Below are 17,227 nucleotides of genomic sequence, written 5' to 3' on the forward strand. Positions count from 1 at the left end.
TCAGCAGCCAAAATAAGGGATTTTCCTTAGCTTATCAGTTCCATCGGCCCTTCCCCACCCGAGAGGGAGGGAGAGAGACTCTCACCCACGCCACCCATGAGCCCAGCATGAGGTCGTCGCGGCACCACTGCGGCCACTGAAGTGCCGCCCTTCTGCGTCCCTCCCCATCCCCTCCTCTTCCTCCTCCCTCAGGCCACCGCTGCCGCCTCCGGCTTCCCCTGGCTGCGCAGCGGAAGTCTCGCAAGAGAGGGGCTGCCTGCCTGCCCGTCGCCACCCGTCTTTCACAACGCGCCCCTGAGGGGGGAAAGGGAGAGAAGGAGACGCGGCAGCTCGTGCGTGCACTCTCTCTCACTCTCTTGCAGAGGAGGACCCCGAGCCGCTGCTTCCCTTCCGAGCTGGGCGAGCATGAAACCCGGGGAAATTTAAGGGACATCATCAATCCAGGACAGCAGGGGGACACGGCGCTGTGATAAGGGAGTTTCCCGCCAAATACGGGACAGTTGACAGCTATGGGTTGAAGGCGAGAGTACAGGCCTTTCTTGAGGCTATTCACTTTGTTAATGTCTCAACTTAGTCTCTCGCTTCACTTAGGTGCCACCTTGCTCATTAACTCACTGCTTGGCTTTAGGCAAAGCCACCGTCGTGTATTCCTGTCGCGCAGAGTATAACAGTACGGGCAAGATCCTACAAAGTGGTTATCAATACCAGGGTAATGTATGCAGAGCACGTTGCAAACTTAGCAAAAGCTGCTTCTTAACGCTGTTCTTATTGATTACATTTCTATCTCACTTTTCCTCAAAGGAGTTCACGGTACCCAACCACCTGCTTCATCCTCAACAATGACCCTGTGAGGGATATCGGGCTGAGAGAGTGGCTAATCAAAGAGGTGGCGTTCAGTGTAAGTTTTACTCAGAACACACCTGTTGAAACAAATGAACCCAACTGAGTGACGTTCATTAATTTCAGTGGGTGTGCTCTGAGTAAAACTTAGTTGCCTGCCAGCCAAAGTTTCCCAGTGACCTTCAGTGAGGGTGTGGAGATTCAAACCCACGTTTCCAAAGTCTTAATCCAGTGGTTAAAATAAGAATAATAGAATCATAGAATTGTGGAGATAGAAAGGACCCTGAGGATCATCTCGTCCAACCCCCTGTAATAATAATAATAACAATAATAATAATAATAATAATTATTATTATTATGATTATTATTATCCCGCCCTCCCCAGCCAAAGCCTGGCTCAGAGTGGCTAACAACAACAAAAGTAACACAGTTTACATAAAATCACAATCAATTAATTGAAATATGCAGGAATATGAAGCTGTGCCCTATGGGTATCGAACCTGCAACCTTGGTGTTATCAGCACCACACTCTAACCAACTGAGCTATCCAGGTACTGAAAGTTTTTTCCTCTAGCCCACACTTTCAAAATAAAAAATTTTGCTCTCAGCACACCGGGTTTTTTTTTATTGATAAGAAATACATTCGAAAACAAAAAGAAACAACTTCTGACAAATTGAATACATTTGACTGGCTATACAGCACGCATGGTCCGAGTAGCAATAAATCTGGCTTAGTAACTTGCTATTCAGCTGGTCACCTGTGGTGAGTAACAATTGCCCCCAGGCAAATAGGCAGGGAAGCTTTACAAAAGTTGGTTCCTTTTTCTGTTTGAGGCACAAATGACTAACATGGAGTGGGTGTGAGTGGGCTGGTAACAACTTTCGCTGGCATGTCATTTTGAGGATTTATTTCCAAGGCTGCAGTAAATCCTGTATTAAATGAATTTTTTTAACTGTCGGACATGATAGAGCTAGAGAAATAGGATTAGAAGGGGAATTTTTCCATAAATGGGCGTGTTTCTCGTGGGGTCTTTGCAAAATCAGCTGCCTGTTTCCATTGTTATAGAAGTGGACAATATAGAACTTATGGCAAAGACAGCTGATATTGATAACAATCATTTGTTTACATTCTGTCTTGATCTTCCATTTGTTAACTTTCTGTAATTTCAGATAGGTAAAGGTAAAGGGACCCCTGACCATTAGGTCCAGTCCTGGCCGACTCTGGGGTTGCGGCGCTTATCTCGCTTTATTGGCCGAGGGAGCCGACGTACAGCTTCCGAGTCATGTGGCCAGCATGACTAAGCTGCTTCTGGCGAACCAGAGCAGCTCACGGAAACGCCGTTTACCTTCCCGCCGGAGTGGTACCTATTTATCTACTTGCACTTTGAGGTGCTTTTGAACTGCTAGGTTGGCAGGAGCATGGACCGAGCAACGGGAGCTCACCCCGTCGCAGGGATTCAAACCGCCAACCTTCTGATCAGCAAGTCCTAGACACTGTAATGCAGTGCGTCTGCAATGACTGTAGAGAGGGATGCGGGTGGCGTTATGGGTTAAACCACAGAGTCTCCCCAGCCACTCTAGGCGGCTCCCAATCATGTGTTAAAAACAGTACAGCATTAAATATTAAAAACTTCCCTGAACAGGGCTGCCTTCAGGTGTCTTTTAAAGATAGGATAACTGCTTATTTCCTTCACATCTGAAGGGAGGGTGTTCCACAGGGCGGGCGCCACTACCGAGAAGGCCCTCTGTCTGGTTCCCTGTAGCCTCACTTCTCGCAATGAGGGAACTGCCAGAAGGCCCTCGGCGCTGGATCTCAGTGTCTGGGCTGAACGATGGGGGTGGAGATGCTCCTTCAGTTATACAGGACCAAGGCCGTTTAAGGCTTTAAAGGTCAGCACCAACACTTTGAATTGTGTTCAGAAACATACTGGGAGCCAATGCAGATCTCTCAGGACCAGTGTTATGTGGTCCCGGCGGACACTCCCAGTCACCAGTCTAGCTGCCGCATTCTGGATTAATTGCAGTTTCCGGGTCACCTTCAAAGGCAGCCCCACGTAGAGCGCATTGCAGTAGTCCACGACCTGACTGTCTTGTCTCCAAGCGCTACGATTGTCTGCAAGGGATTCCCATACAGTTGGGTTAATGTAATATTGCCAGCCTTCATGTCACATTTCATGTCCTTGGGGATCCCGCCATCCTCCTTTCTGCGTACATGACCAAGGCAGCATAGATGTTGCTGAGACACAAGTGTCTGGGAATGTGGGCCTGGAAGAGCACATCTTTCTTTGAGATTCGGTTTTCCATGACGTCACAAGTTCCAGCCAATTAGTGCTGTGCACATTGAGCTTTTCCTTTGGTCACATGGAACCAGTTTTTTCTGTGCTCGGTTACCTTGATGAGATTTCGTCCCATGGGCATCTTGTTGGCCATTGTGGTGCTAGACTCGATGAGCCTTTCAACTGATCCAGCGGTACTCATACAGTATGTTATTTTCTTAATATAGAAGGAAATATTGTGTATCCTGTAGGGCAAAGACTTCAGCTCCCTAGTTGGCAACTAATTATGCAGTATTATTAGAAGATGGGCCTACGTTTTAAAACTATTTCCAAATAGATATTGGAGACGTCAAGCTTCAGGCCACTTAACTTCAGAATAATTGTACTAATGAGTGGAACTAATTCCAAATAGATAATTATCTGTCTGCCTGTCTCTCCATCCTTTAGTTGTCTTGTGTCGTTTGATTGCTCAGTTGAAACAGATGTTAATTACCCTTTCTTTTCTTTCTTGCCCCTTCTCTTTCTTTGTGCATTCAGTAACAATACATTTTTCAATTAATCATCATCAGATTTTTTGATTAGCAGTGTGGCTAGTTTTTAAAATGAGGGCAATTAACATTTTCCATTATAATCCTTTTGTCTTCTTCTTTCTGATCCAATTACTAGAATGAAAAGAGAATTTTGATCCTTCTAGGGGTGGCGGCATTCAGGGATCTAAAACAATTAACTGCTGTACCGTGAACTAAGAGCCATAATTTGGGGGAGGGGTTCTGGAAAAAGCAAACATGGAACATTTTTAGAGCTCCTCATAAAATAATCGCAACCAAATGACTGTACCTCCCATTTGCTGGATTGTAAGTTTTTCTTTCTTAGTTGTGACTGAAACACACCCAACATATGGTAAATTGGATAATCAGCTTAAATAAAAACAAGCATTTTCCACACTGTGTACGGGAAATAAAGCAATGATTTCTTGAATTGAGAATGATGGATAGGAAGGAAATAATAAAATGTTTTCATGTCATTTTAAACCATAGTTAAACTAAACTATGGTGTAAATCTTAAAAAGCAGAGACAGCACCTTGCCAACAAAGGTCCATATAGTTAAAGCTATGGTTTTCCCAGTAGTGATGGATGGAAGTGAGAGCTGGACCATAAAGAAGGCTGATCGCCGAAGAATTGATGCTTTTGAATTATGGTGCTGGAGGAGACTCTTGAGAGTCCCATGGACTGCAAGAAGATCAAACCTATCCATTCTGAAGGAAATCAGCCCAGAGTGCTCAGTGGAAGGACAGATCCTGAAGCTGAGGCTCCAATACTTTGGCCACCTCATGAGAAGAGAAGACTCCCTGGAAAAGACCCTGATGTTGGGAAAGATGGAGGGCACAAGGAGAAGGGGATGACAGAGGACGAGATGGTTGGACAGTGTTCTCGAAGCTACCAGCATGAGTTTGACCAAACTGCGGGAGGCAGTGGAAGACAGGAGTGCCTGGCGTGCTGTGGTCCATGGGGTCACGAAGAGTCGGACACGACTAAACGACTCAACAACAACAACAATGGTGTAAATCTGAATGTGCAGCTGATCTTCATTCCTCTTGTGCTGCCAGGACGTAAACCATGGCTTGGCTTTTTATTTGTTACCTCCAGCCAAACCACAAGCCGTAAGCGAAGAATAAATCTTGGTTACAGCACATGACTCATTTAGGTAGAAGGAAACCACAACTCTGATTTCAGAGGTCCCTTCCATCGGCAGCAACAGGGGCGGTGGACACCAGCTTGCATTTACATTTACACCATAGTTTAATTTAACTATGGTTTAAAAGTGACATGTGGACCTGGCCACTGGGCTGCTGTAGCTGTTATCTAGTTTAAGGATTTGTATGGTGAAATGAAATCTTAAAATAATTGTTTCTTATGCTGCCCTCGTATTTATTACTATGTATATCATATCCCACTTTTCCCTCCCTTTGGGGAGACTGGAAGCAGAGTTAAATCAATTTACTGTTTTTGTAATTCATATTATTTCCTGAAGGCTTGTTCCTTAGCATGTTAGATCAATATAAATTCATGCGTACTGAACTTAGGGCTGTAGGCTAGCTTTGTGGTGTGGTCCTTTGCTTGGGCAAAGCACACGGAGCAAGGCCGATAGCGGGCAGAAAGAAAGAAGCAGGAAAAATAGCCATATAACAGACACATCCTTGCTACCTGTCCCCCTTCACAAAAAGAAGAAAGAAACCACTTTTAAAAACCAAATACACCTTTTATATTGATCATCAATGGCAACAGGGAGCTGGACCTTTCCACCGAGTTTTCCATGGATTTTACTATTTGTGTGGGTAGATTCACATAGACTATGAATGACCATAATCTTTTTTGGAGAGGAATGGGCAACTGGGAACACTTTGTGTATCAGTTATTTGCCACACAGGGAACTTTCGCACACTTCCCGCAGTGGTTTGACAAAATAGGTATCCTTTTGGTTTCATCGCTGCTGTTCCTATTACTCCTATTAATCATAATGCCAGAGTCTTTGTGAACCTTATGTAAAGTAGGAAATACATGCACAAAGGTCCAAGTAGGAGCTACGGCAGGGACACAGACATGGCAAAGTGTCGTCCATTTTGATCCAACATGGCTGCTCTACTCAGTGGCGTAGCGTGGGTTGTCAGCACCTGGGGCAAGGCAAGTAATTTGTGCCCCCTAACCCGTGGATTTGCGCACCCTAACCCCCAGATGTTGCGGCCGGCCCCCCCTGCACCCCCCACGCTACGCCACTGGCTCTACTGTCTGCGTAAAACATACCATAACTGCTGGGTGTGATGGAGGTTTTGCAGGCCTAGCAGGGCTCACATACCCTCCAATATTCCTCCGATGAAAATTGGGACATCTTGTTAGGTACTGAAGTTCTCACCCTGGGCCAGCAGGGGGGATACTCTAGATAGTTCTCACTCAGGTCCACATATGCAAATAAGGGATTGAAAGTAACGTTCAGTGATTGGATAGTTACAGAAAATGGTTACTGCTGCATTCTAGTGGAGCTCTATATAAGCAGGCTGGCTGAACCCTTCAGTTCAGTTCAGTTCTGGCCTGTGAATAAACAAGAGCTGTTTGAAGAATCGCTGTGTTGTCTGATATGTTCACCCACAACTGAACACATCCAGTGCTATTTTTGTAGAAAAAGATGCGCAGAAACACACCATGAACACCTCTCTTGTTCTCTTAGAATGGCAACGGTACCCACCTGAGAGGTGCAGGGACTGAGTTCCAGTGAGTTCTGGCTGGAAAAAATGCCCTGGAGATGGCCTATTCCATTACCCTCCAACGTTTCTCCAATGAAAATAGGGACGTCCTAAGGGAAAACGGGACATTCCGGGATCAAATCAGAAACCAGGAAAGCTTCTGCAATCCAGGACTGTTCTTGGAAAATAGGGACACTTGTAGGGCCTGGGTTGAGATTAACACACAGTGTGTCTTTGTGAGCAGTCATAGTGCTCATTAGTGATATATCTGGTTACTGCTCAGTGTTTTTTAAGCCATAGAGAAATTGGCTTCTTTTTGTGGCAGACAGTGATACGTATGTTTGTCAAGTTCCTGTTTGATTCATGCTGAAACTATTTCTTCCGCTGCCCAACCCATTCCTATGTGCTCTTTACTTTTCCACTATATTTGCAAAGGCAGTGTGACCAGGTCATAGAATGAATCTCATACCCCAGATATATGAGACTTATCTCCAGATGGACAATAGGCATTGTATATTTCTAGATACTTATTGTTAAGGTCATAGCTGTGGAATGTGTAAAAAAAACAACAACCAGCCTGAACACCTTGAACACAGTCCAGAAAAAGTCAAGCGCTTGGAGGTCCCAGTGATCTCAGTGGAGAAGCAAAACACCTGTTTTAGTTTTCCTTCTTTTTTGGGAATATTCCCTAAGGGTCTTCCAGCTTGAGATTTGTTGTTGGGAGAGGTAAGAAGCAAAGAAGATGCAACAGGCATGAAAACTGAGGGAATTGCTATTCAGAGCCAGCTCTACTGTTAGGCAGAGTGAGGTGGCCACTTCAGGCAGAAGATGCTGAGTGGCGGAGAACGGACAAAGCTGTAAGTGCCGTGCAGTCTGCCCTGTATCCCCTAAGCTCGCCTGCTGCCCTCAGGTGCACTCTCTGCCCCATCACCAGTGTTGTAGTCAGAGTCACTTGCTAGTCTGGTTGGCTTTTGTACGTAGAACAAGATATGTACTACCTTGCTTTTTGATTCAGGTAGCAACATGTCTTGGGGCAGCCCCGACTATGTGTTACATGAAAAAGGAGCCATATGTTATGTAAATTCTATCCTTAGTATCTATAATTTCTTACCTAGTTACAGCCTGTGATTGGGGGAGGGGGTGGGACACCTCAACAAAATGCTGCCATTTTTAGTGGCAGCCTTATTTATGTTCTCTGTAATGTGTACTTTTTTGGCCTAAGGTTAGGCCAAAGGCTTCATAGGGAAAGTGGATTTCCCATGCATGCAGAGCTCTGGGTGCCGTTCCTGGGTTTTCCTTTGAGAATTTTGAGTAATGGGTTTCCCATTATGAATAAAGGACATACTCCTGTATGGTAGAGTGTGATGGAATGTGGGGAACTGGTTAGACCCATACACATAGTTAGGAATGCCAGTTTAGGTTTAGGTTCCATGCAGCTGATGGACTGTGGTCCACGAAAACTTATGCCAAGGACCTGTTAGTCTTTAAGGTGCCGCCTGACCCTTTGCTGTTTGTGCTTAATGGTTCTCCCACTGAACTCAATAGGACTTAAAAGTGATTAACGTGAATGGATTGTGCCACGTAAAATATATGTTGTGAAAAGGCAATGTAAGCAAACATCCATTCTAGTTAAGGCATAATGCAGTTTTTCATGTCATAGGCTGAGACACCTGTGCAGGTATCTGCATGGGGGACTGTGGGGCAGGGCTTATTACTGGAATTTAGTGAACTATCTGACACTGTATCAAGAGAAGAAACAGTTAAGAGTCCTACAGAATTGTAGATTTGGATGGGACTACGGGGATCATCAAGTCCAACCCCTGCAGTTCAGGAATCTTTCACCCAACATGGGGCTCGAACCCTTGACCCTGAGATTAAGAGTCTCATGCTCTACCAACTGAGCTATCTGTGTGGGAATTCTGCAAGCAGCAGCAAAAAGAAGAAATTGCTCAGTTCCTGTTTTAGGGCCAGAGCAGCCAGGTGAGTCCTGTTGCCAGGCAAGAGAGGGTGTGTGACGATACCCAAGGGGGAAGCATTCATGCTACAGTTATTTTTAATATCTGCACATTGTAAGATGAGCCCGACTGAAACAGACCAAAAGCCCTTATAGTCCAGCTTCCTGTTTTCACAGTGGCCAGCCAGATATACGGACCTGTGTGTAACTGCAGGATGTATGGAAATATCCCCATATCCTCAGGGCAGCCCCACACTTCATCTGTGGGTACTGTCATTTCTTTCAGCAATCCCACATAGTGTTAATGACAGGCGCTCAGGCATCTTTGAACGTTCATGTTGGGGAGGATGCCTGGTATATTCAAATAGGCACTTGCAAACTCTCCTATGTTGCTTACGGGGTTTTCTTTGAGGGGGTTGAGCACCCCAGAAAGTAGAATTTAGTTTGTGAAGGTGGGGAGGGGCAGAAATTCAGAAAGTTTTAGAGGCGTGGCATGGTGTAAAGAGCTTCCTCAAATTTCCATGTATAAAATTAATAGCAGCGATGTTTTTCTTTCTTTCCAGATAGCTCAGTTGCACAACAGGACAAATTGTTAAGAGCCGCTACACGGAGTGCAAAATGAACAGCAAAGCTCAACATACAAGATGCAGAGGGCAGTCGAAGTGAAGCGAGTGGGCTTGAAAATGTCTGCGTGTAGTGATTTTGTGGAACACATCTGGAAGCCGGGCTCCTGCAAAAACTGCTTCTGCCCCAGACACTTCCACCAGCTGCAGGCACCACCCTTGGACCTGGGAGGTAGCTGTGGCCTCTTGCAGGATCTGAATGGAACCAGAGCCAAAGCTGAGCCTACGGCTCTGGAGGATGACGGAGTAGTTTCCTTGCCTTACTCCAAGCCAACAATTGCCGTAAAACCAACGATGATAAACTCGGATGCTGCCGATGTGTGGGCGGATGGAAACCTGAGTGCCGATATCCCACAGGTAATGATTAACAAGGGGCAGGGTGTGTTTTACAAGGTTCTTCTGTTGTAAAAAAAAAATTTGTATTTGATGTAGAACAGTACTGGTATTTGTTATGACACAATTCCTGTAATTTTTCTTCATTTAGCAAAGGAAGGTTCTGTTGTCAATGGCTTGAGATTCTACTGCTTGTCAGTAACACAGGAAACCCTTGCAGAATTTCTGGGTGTGTTCCTAGGTTCTTGGTGGGTAACATCCTCTTGGGTTTCAGAGAAAGCCGGAAAGCTTTGCATGCTTCCTCCAGGGTGAGCTCACCTATGAACCTACAAATATTATTGGTCTACAAATCCCAGTCCCATCTCTAGCCTTGCTGTCTGGGGCTGCTGGGAGTTGGAGTCCTGCAACATCTGAACGGCCACAGGTTAGCCACCCCTGACTTAAGGTAAAGGTAAAGGGCCCCCAGACCATTAGGTCCAGTCATGACCGATTCTGGGGTTGCGGCGCTCATCTCGCTTTACTGGCCGAGGGAGCCAGCGTACAGCTTCCGGGTCATGTGGCCAACATGACTAAGCCGCTTCTGGTGAACCAGAGCAGTGCACGGAAACACCGTTTACCTTCCCGCTGGAGCGGTACCTATTGATCTACTTGCACTTTGACGTGCTTTCGAACTGCTAGGTTGGCAGGAGCAGGGACCAAGCAACGGGAGCTCACCCCGTCACGGGGATTCGAACCGCCGACCTTCTGATCGGCAAGGCCTAGGCTCTGTGGTTTAACCCACAGCGCCACCCGCATCCCTCAATATTCAGATGTAGTTTTTGGCTAAAAAAAGAGTAAAGTATTTTGAAATGTGTATTTTGAGAGAGAGAGAGAAATTAATTAAATGTATTTAGAAGTGGTAACAAGAACTGAAACAGGGCAGATTTCTGAGTGAACACATGCACAAGTGGCATGGGCTGAAAATAGACTCATTTGTACACCGCGAGTTCCTAGGGGATCCCACCTAGGGGATTCTATTAAACTCAGTCCTCTACACGGAGGATGCAGGATATCTCAGCGAACTTGGTCTCCCACAAACAGACATTGAAGTGGAACATGAATCAGTCCTTCCACCTGGGATTTGCCTTGAACTCTTCTGCCTCTTCTCCCTCTGAAGGGAAGGTTGTAAATAATGCTACAGAGTTTACTGTCATTTCTTAAACTACAGTGTGTTGTAAGAAGTATTTCAGGCAGAGATGTGTGAACACAGCCGCTGCCACCACAACGCATCAAGAATTGTCACTGGTATTTTTTTAAAAAAATCCTTTTTTGCTGCCTATTTAATGCCTTGCATCTTTTCCCCAAGCAGACATTTCTGCCTTAGCCTTGATATTTTGCTCTAGGCAAAATTTGCCAGCAACTCTTAACTGTAGATAAGACTTATTAAGCAAAGAAAAGACCAGAAAGGTTGGCAGAATGAGTAATTTATTTCATGCACTAACTTGAAAGTACTGGTGTTTCTAATTGGGCTTGTTTTTTAATGAGCAAAATTTCATCAAAATCAGTTAAAGCAGAGTTCAGCGTTCAGTTACCTACATGTGTCACTGAAAGCCTTTTCAGGCAGGCCGTGAATGATTCATGTCAGTTAGTGTGGAGAGGACAGAAGAAAGGCTTTTGTGCTTAAGGGCTTCTGCTGCTGAGATTCTGGGTATCTTTTTTTATATTCATTTTTAAAAAGCAGTACTCTAGCCCTCTTTGTCCAGGAGAAAATGGAATGTGCCTCAAAGCTGCACATTTGAAAGGGGAAAGAAAAATATATTCCGGAGCCTACATGTATTATGCTTTCAGATCCCATGATTACAAAGTCTATTTGAAGTTTTTGAAGGCGTACTTTGTAATTTTGAACTTCTGGGATGCGTAGTTCAGGCATTCTTTGTCAGAGCATCTGATTGGAAAATTCACCTTTCCAGGAAACAGGGACTCGTCATATTTGATATGAAATTGTTGCCTGTTAATACTTGCCACCCTTTTTCTCTGTTCAAAGCTGTGCACCACCTTTTTCACTGTTAAATTCAGATTAAAAATGAGGCTTCCAGCTTTAATCAGTAGATTAATCAAGTAGCACTTGGAACTGACATATGTGGGGAGAAGAGTTTTAACTATTTCCTCCCCAGAAACGATCCCCATGAATATTCCTCCATGTGGCGATTAGTAAAGGTAAAGGGACCCCTGACCATTAGGTCCAGTCATGACCGACTCTGGGGTTGCGGCGCTTATATCGCTTTATTGGCTGAGGGAGCCGGCGTACAGCTTCCGGGTTGTGTGGCCAGCATGACTAAGCCGCTTCTGGTGAACCAGAGCAGCGCATGGAAACACCGTTTACCTTCCCACCGGAGTGGTACCTATTTATCTACTTGCACTTTGATGTGCTTTCGAACTGCTAGGTTGGCGGGAGCAGGGACCAAGCAACGGGAGCTCACCCTATCGCAGGGATTCGAACCGCCGACCTTCTGATCGGCAAGTCCTAGGCTCTGTGGTTTAACCCACAGCGCCACCTGTGTCCCAGCCATGTGGTGATTACCTGTGGGCAAAAAACTCCCATTGACCCACAACCCTGTTGACAATCCTGTGCATTACACATTTAACTCAATGTGTAGTTAAGCTCTTACTGCAATATTTGCACAGAAAGAAAAAGTCAGGAAAGAAACCCATAACCTTGAAAAGTTGACACTGTGCATGTTTACTCAGAATTAAGTCCTGTTGAGTTAATGGGACTTTCTTTCAGACAAGTGTGCACAGAACTGCAGCCATACCATCATTCTGGATCAGTCTGTAAAAGTGGCTGGGAGTGTTGATGCACAATGGATGTCTCGTTTTTCTACTCAGCGAGATCAGAAGTGACCAGTTAAAATTATTTTCCAGATACAAGCCCTGTTATTTCTGCCGTTCTTGGGAAGAAAGTCTCCACACAGCTCTTTGATGTTCTTCCTAACGCACAGGTTTCCCCTAATGTGGAGGGATCCTCTCACGGCTTTTGAACTGCCGTGACTTTGCTTCTCAATAAACCAGATGCCAGTTCACAGAGGACAACGCCTCCTCCTTTGTAATGCTTATAACAGATATGGGCAGCAAGAAAGCGGCTCCATTTTATAGCATGAAGGGGGAGAGGAAATTATCAGTTGCCCTGAACTGGGGGGGGGGGGATGTCCTTGCCAGAGTGACTTTTGTTTGACCACTAACATTAATGAACATTTCCCTCTCTTCTCCACTCTTATTTTCCCATTTACTTACATGCACTTTAGGCTGAGTTCTCACTGAGATGATAAAACTGCGTGTGGGCTGCACAGTGCAGATTGCAAGTGGGAGGGGTTCACATGAGTCAACTGTCCTGCTTGCTTGCTTGCTTACTAAATAAATAAATACTCTGCGTATTGGAAACTGGCCTTTCAGGGAGAAGGCTAGGCCTCATCTCTTAGAGGGTGTTTTGTTTTGTTTTTGTATAAAGGTAAAGGGATCCCAGACCATTAGGTCCAGTCGTGACCGACTCTGGGGTTGCGGCGCTCATCTTGCTTTATTGGCCGAGGGAGCTTCTGGGTCATGTGACCAGCATGACTAAGCCGCTTCTGGCGAACCAGAGCAGCGCACAGAAACGCCGTTTACCTTCCTGCTGGAGTGGTGCCTATTTATCTACTTGCACTGTGATGTGCTTTCGAACTGCTAGGTTGGCAGGAGCAGGGACCGAGCAACGGGAGCTCACCCCATCGTGGGGATTCGAACTGCTGACCTTCTGATCGGCAAGCCCAAGAGGCTCTGTGGTTTAGACCACAGCGCCACCCGCATCCCTTTTGTTTTGGTATAGAGGAGCATTTAATCAGTTGAAGCAAGGGTTTTCTACCCTAGCAAGAACCAGGCCTTACTAGACTCAGAACAGTTCCACCTGTATTATTCAGAATAAGATTATAGACTGAGAATAGATGAGAGAGGGACATATTTTTGAATGCGCATCCACATTTAAAACAGCAACAGTTCCCAGTGTGTAGTGAACTATCTCACCAGGGAGAAAGATCTCTGACTTGCATGGACAGGGTGTGAGTGTTGTGTTTTTGTTTTACATCAATAATATGTCATCCACACATACAAAGTGATGCAAAACAGAATTGCATTGTCTCTGTCTAACACCTTGGTCAGTGTCATGTGTATTATTATTAAAATTTCTATACAGTGGTGCCCCGCAAGACGAATGCCTCGCAAGACGGAAAACTCGCTAGACGAAAGAGTTTTCCATTTTGGAGGTGCTTCGCAAAACAAATTTCCCATGGGCTTGCTTCTTAAGACGACAATGTCTTGCGAGTTCCTGCTGGTTTTTTTTCCTCCCCCCCCCCTTTTTCTAAGCCTCTAAGCCGCTTATCAGCTGATCCGATCAGCAGATAAGCTGCTAAAAGCCGCTAATAGCGCTAATCCGCTAATCCGTCAATGGGCTTGCTTCGCAAGACGAAAAAACCGCTAGACGAAGAGAATCACAGAACGGATTCTTTTCGTCTTGCGAGGCACCACTGTACTGCCATTTATCTGTAGATCTCAGGGCTCTTTAGGCCTTCTTTGGTTTCATTTCTCCAAATGAATATTTTAGGCCAGGGGTGGGGGGAAGTTTTGAGTCCACCTTCTATGTTGCTCATCCTTTTGGGGGCTGCATGCAGGTGGGGAGTTGGAGCCAGAGGCAAAAGGTGGATAACACCAGAGGCAAAATGCTCTATTCCAGCCACACAGAAGTTAGAGGTTTACAATGCACACAGACACACATATATTTCCACCCAGCCAAACAATATATCCTAGTTCAAGAATACGTTCCAGCTGGGCAAAGGCCGTTGAGAAGTGTGTGGAGCAGGACTAGTGAGAGGTGCAACTTAGGGAGAAGAGCACGGACTTCCAAGTGTCCCATGGGCCAGAGAGGGACCACAATAAGCCCCTGAGCCTGAGGTTTTCTGCCCCTGGATTAGGCCTGCATCAATTTACTTGTACAGTGGTACCTCAGGTTAAGTACTTAATTTGTTCTGGAGGTCCATACTTAACCTGAAACTGTTCTTAACCTGAAGCACCACTTTAGCTAATGGGGCCTGCCGCTGCTACCGCGCCGCCGGAGCACAATTTCTGTTCTCATCCTGAAGCAAAGTTCTTAACCTGAAGCACTATTTCTGGGTTAGCGGAGTCTGTAACCTGAAGCGTATGTAACCTAAAGCGTATGTAACCTGAGGTATCACTGTACCTGCTTGCACAGTAAAGTATGGGAAACCTGTGCATGGCTTGCTTGCTTCAAGATGAGGATAATTTTTTTATTTTAGAATACCTGGACAGAGGGTTTTGGCTTTCTGCTCTTCAGTGTTTAGTATTACAGCAGGACCACCCTAGTCAGTAGATCTGATTTGTTCTGTTAATAATCTAATTTTATAAATCTCAAGTTAGAAATTACAGAGCCAGTGTGGTGTAGTGGTGAAGAGCGGTGGACTCGTAATCTGGGGAACCGGGTTTGCTTCCCCGCTCCTCCAAATGCAGCTGCTGGGTGAGCTTGGGCTAGTCACACTTCTGTGAAGTCTCTCACCCCACAGAGTGTTTGTTGTGGGGGAGGAAGGGAAAGGAGAATGTTAGCCGCTTTGAGACTCCTTTGGGTAGTGATAAAGCGGGATATCAAATCCAAACTCCTCTTCTTCTTCTACAGACATATATATAATATTTTTGTTTATCAATGCAGGTCAACAAGAGAATGCCACCCAGAAATCTTGCCTTGATGAAATCTGGAGAAGAACAAAGAGTGTGTATTGACAAATTCAGCAACAACTTCATAAGGAAGCCTGTCATTCAGAATACTCCAAGTGATCGTACTTTGCGCAGTCCTCCAGGCCCTTCTTTGGCCGGTCCCTCGAGTCTTGAAAGCAGCGCAGAGAGAAATGTTGCCTTCAGTAATGTGGCATTTCTGAATGATATGGGTGCACAGGAGAATGGAAATGAAGTGGTCAGCAAGGAGAAGTTATCCTTGCCATATCTGGGCTTCTGCCACAATTCATCCTTTTTGAGTGACAGATGCATTGGCTCTGCCGTGGACTCCGTGGGATACTCTCCCATCCACCAAAGAGAGGAAGCGTCACTTTCAGAAAGAGCTGGTATGTTCAATTCTTCTGATTTAGAAAGTGAAGGCGGGGAGTATTGCTCCATCACAGACTATTGCAAAGAGGCTCCTGTCCACCAGGGGTTTGACAATACCAAAACCAAAGAGGTGTGGCATGAAAACCCTGTTTCAAAACTTCAGGGGCCGGAGGCTGTGACAAATGCAAGAACTGAGTCCGTAGAGGTGAGTTTCAGTGAAGGGGAAAGCAGAACCTTGAATTCAGACTTTCAAAGGGGGGAGAAGCATCTGCCACACAGTTATGTATACAACCACTTATGTTCCGAAACAGGCACATTAGTATTTCCCTCAGATACTGGCAGTGGCCCCTGTGGTTCACCCAAGGGAAATTATTGCTGTCCTTCGGTTAGAGAATCAGATCAGACCGTAGGCAGGCGTATAGAAAATGCAAGCAATTCCGCAGAGCAACAGCTTTCCTGTGAAGCGGCCTCTCAAAATGAGCCTATCTATGCTGAGAGCACGAAGAGGAAAAAGACGCAGCTAAATAATGCCAACACACATGCAAGGTGTGATGCCTTGGCTTATAGCCCCTGTAAAGATAAACAAGATGGCCTCCGAAGAGGGAAGGCTCTCCACTTGGACTGCGAAAGAGAGTTCCAAGAATCTGTCACGCAGGTACCAGCGACTATTACCATTGTGGCGGCCCACACAGAAGATGACAACCGGACTATTTTCCTTAGCAGTCCAGACTCAGCTGTGGGGGTCCAGTGGCCAAGTCCTAGCCCCACTTCTAATTCAGATGCTAGGAAAACGTCCCCTTTCTTTGAATACAGAGAAATGCCGCAAGCAAGCAGCGAGATGAGCCCGGTGGAAAATGATCAAGGTCTTCAGTCCCAAACGACTAGCAGAAATGGGATAGGTGAGACTCCTGCTATTCCCCCAAAATTGTCCAAAGGGAGCCCGCCTAGAGGAGAGGGGCCTTTCACACAGTCTGTAAGTTCTTTTGTGGCAGAAACTTGTGATAGCGACGGCCATCGGGGTCTTGACATTCCAAAGAACGGCGCAGGTAGCACAATCTTTGAGCCCACATTGTCCATATGCCCTCATACGAACAAAATCTCTCCAGAGGAGTCGAACAAAGGTCCGGCGGCCTTGAGCTCTGAGAGGAGGCAGAAATACTACAATCTCTCCTGGAGCAGGCAGTGCAGGATAGAGGAAGAAGAGGAAGAAGAGCAGGGATTCTTGAAAAGCACACCAGAGACAGAAACGGAGAACGGGGCAAGCAGTCCCTCAAGTATTTCTGATTGCCATCATGGGGGGGAACGCTCTGTCCAGGACAACAAGATTGCAGGAATGAGCAAATCAGCATCTTTTGCCTTCGAGTTCCCTAAAGACAAGAATGGAATGGAGGAATTTGCACCACCACCTCCACCTCCAAAGAAACAATCCAGGTACAGAAAAAAAATGTTTTGTGTGCATGCTTGTTGGTAGCTGTCAGATGGCAAGGGTGGTTGCTCACGAGTAACCAGGCAGGACTCCGACCTGTCTTTTACAGGTTTTATTTCGGTGCAAAACTACTGTATTTTTCGCTCTGTAAGACACACCAGACCATAAGACGCACCTAGTTTTTGGAGGAGGAAAACAAGAAAAAATATATTCTGAATCTCAGAAGCCAGAACAACAAGAGGGATCGCTGCGCAGCGAAAGCAGCGATCCCTCTTGCTGTTCTGGCTTCTGGGATAGCTGCACAGCCTGCATTCGCTCCATAAGACGCACACACATTTCCCCTTACTTTTTAGGAGGGAAAAAGTGAGTCTTATAGAGCAAAAAATATGGTATTTACAGTGCAGAACCCCAAAGTTCAT

The 17,227-nt window shown here is 45.7% G+C and overlaps 1 protein-coding gene across 7 annotated transcripts in view; it reads left to right on the top strand.

Annotated features, from left to right (window-relative positions):
• The window catches only part of PRAG1 (PEAK1 related, kinase-activating pseudokinase 1), an 85,806-nt gene that overhangs the window by 34,881 nt on the left and 33,698 nt on the right, over positions 1–17,227 (top strand). For 6 of the 7 annotated variants that reach the window (XM_083481662.1, XM_083481661.1, XM_083481660.1 and 3 more), the window contains 2 exons: positions 8,873–9,289; positions 14,991–16,813. In XM_083481662.1, the coding sequence (XP_083337788.1) occupies positions 8,954–9,289; positions 14,991–16,813 (2,159 nt within the window). In that variant the 5' untranslated portion in view covers positions 8,873–8,953. Of the gene's footprint in view, positions 1–2,912; positions 3,322–8,872; positions 9,290–14,990; positions 16,814–17,227 lie in introns of those variants that run through there. The other variant, XM_083481666.1, reaches the window with a different exon arrangement.

This window comes from Podarcis liolepis, assembly GCF_965112155.1.
Source record: "Podarcis liolepis genome assembly, chromosome: 17".
NCBI classification, from domain to species: domain Eukaryota; kingdom Metazoa; phylum Chordata; class Lepidosauria; order Squamata; family Lacertidae; genus Podarcis; species Podarcis liolepis.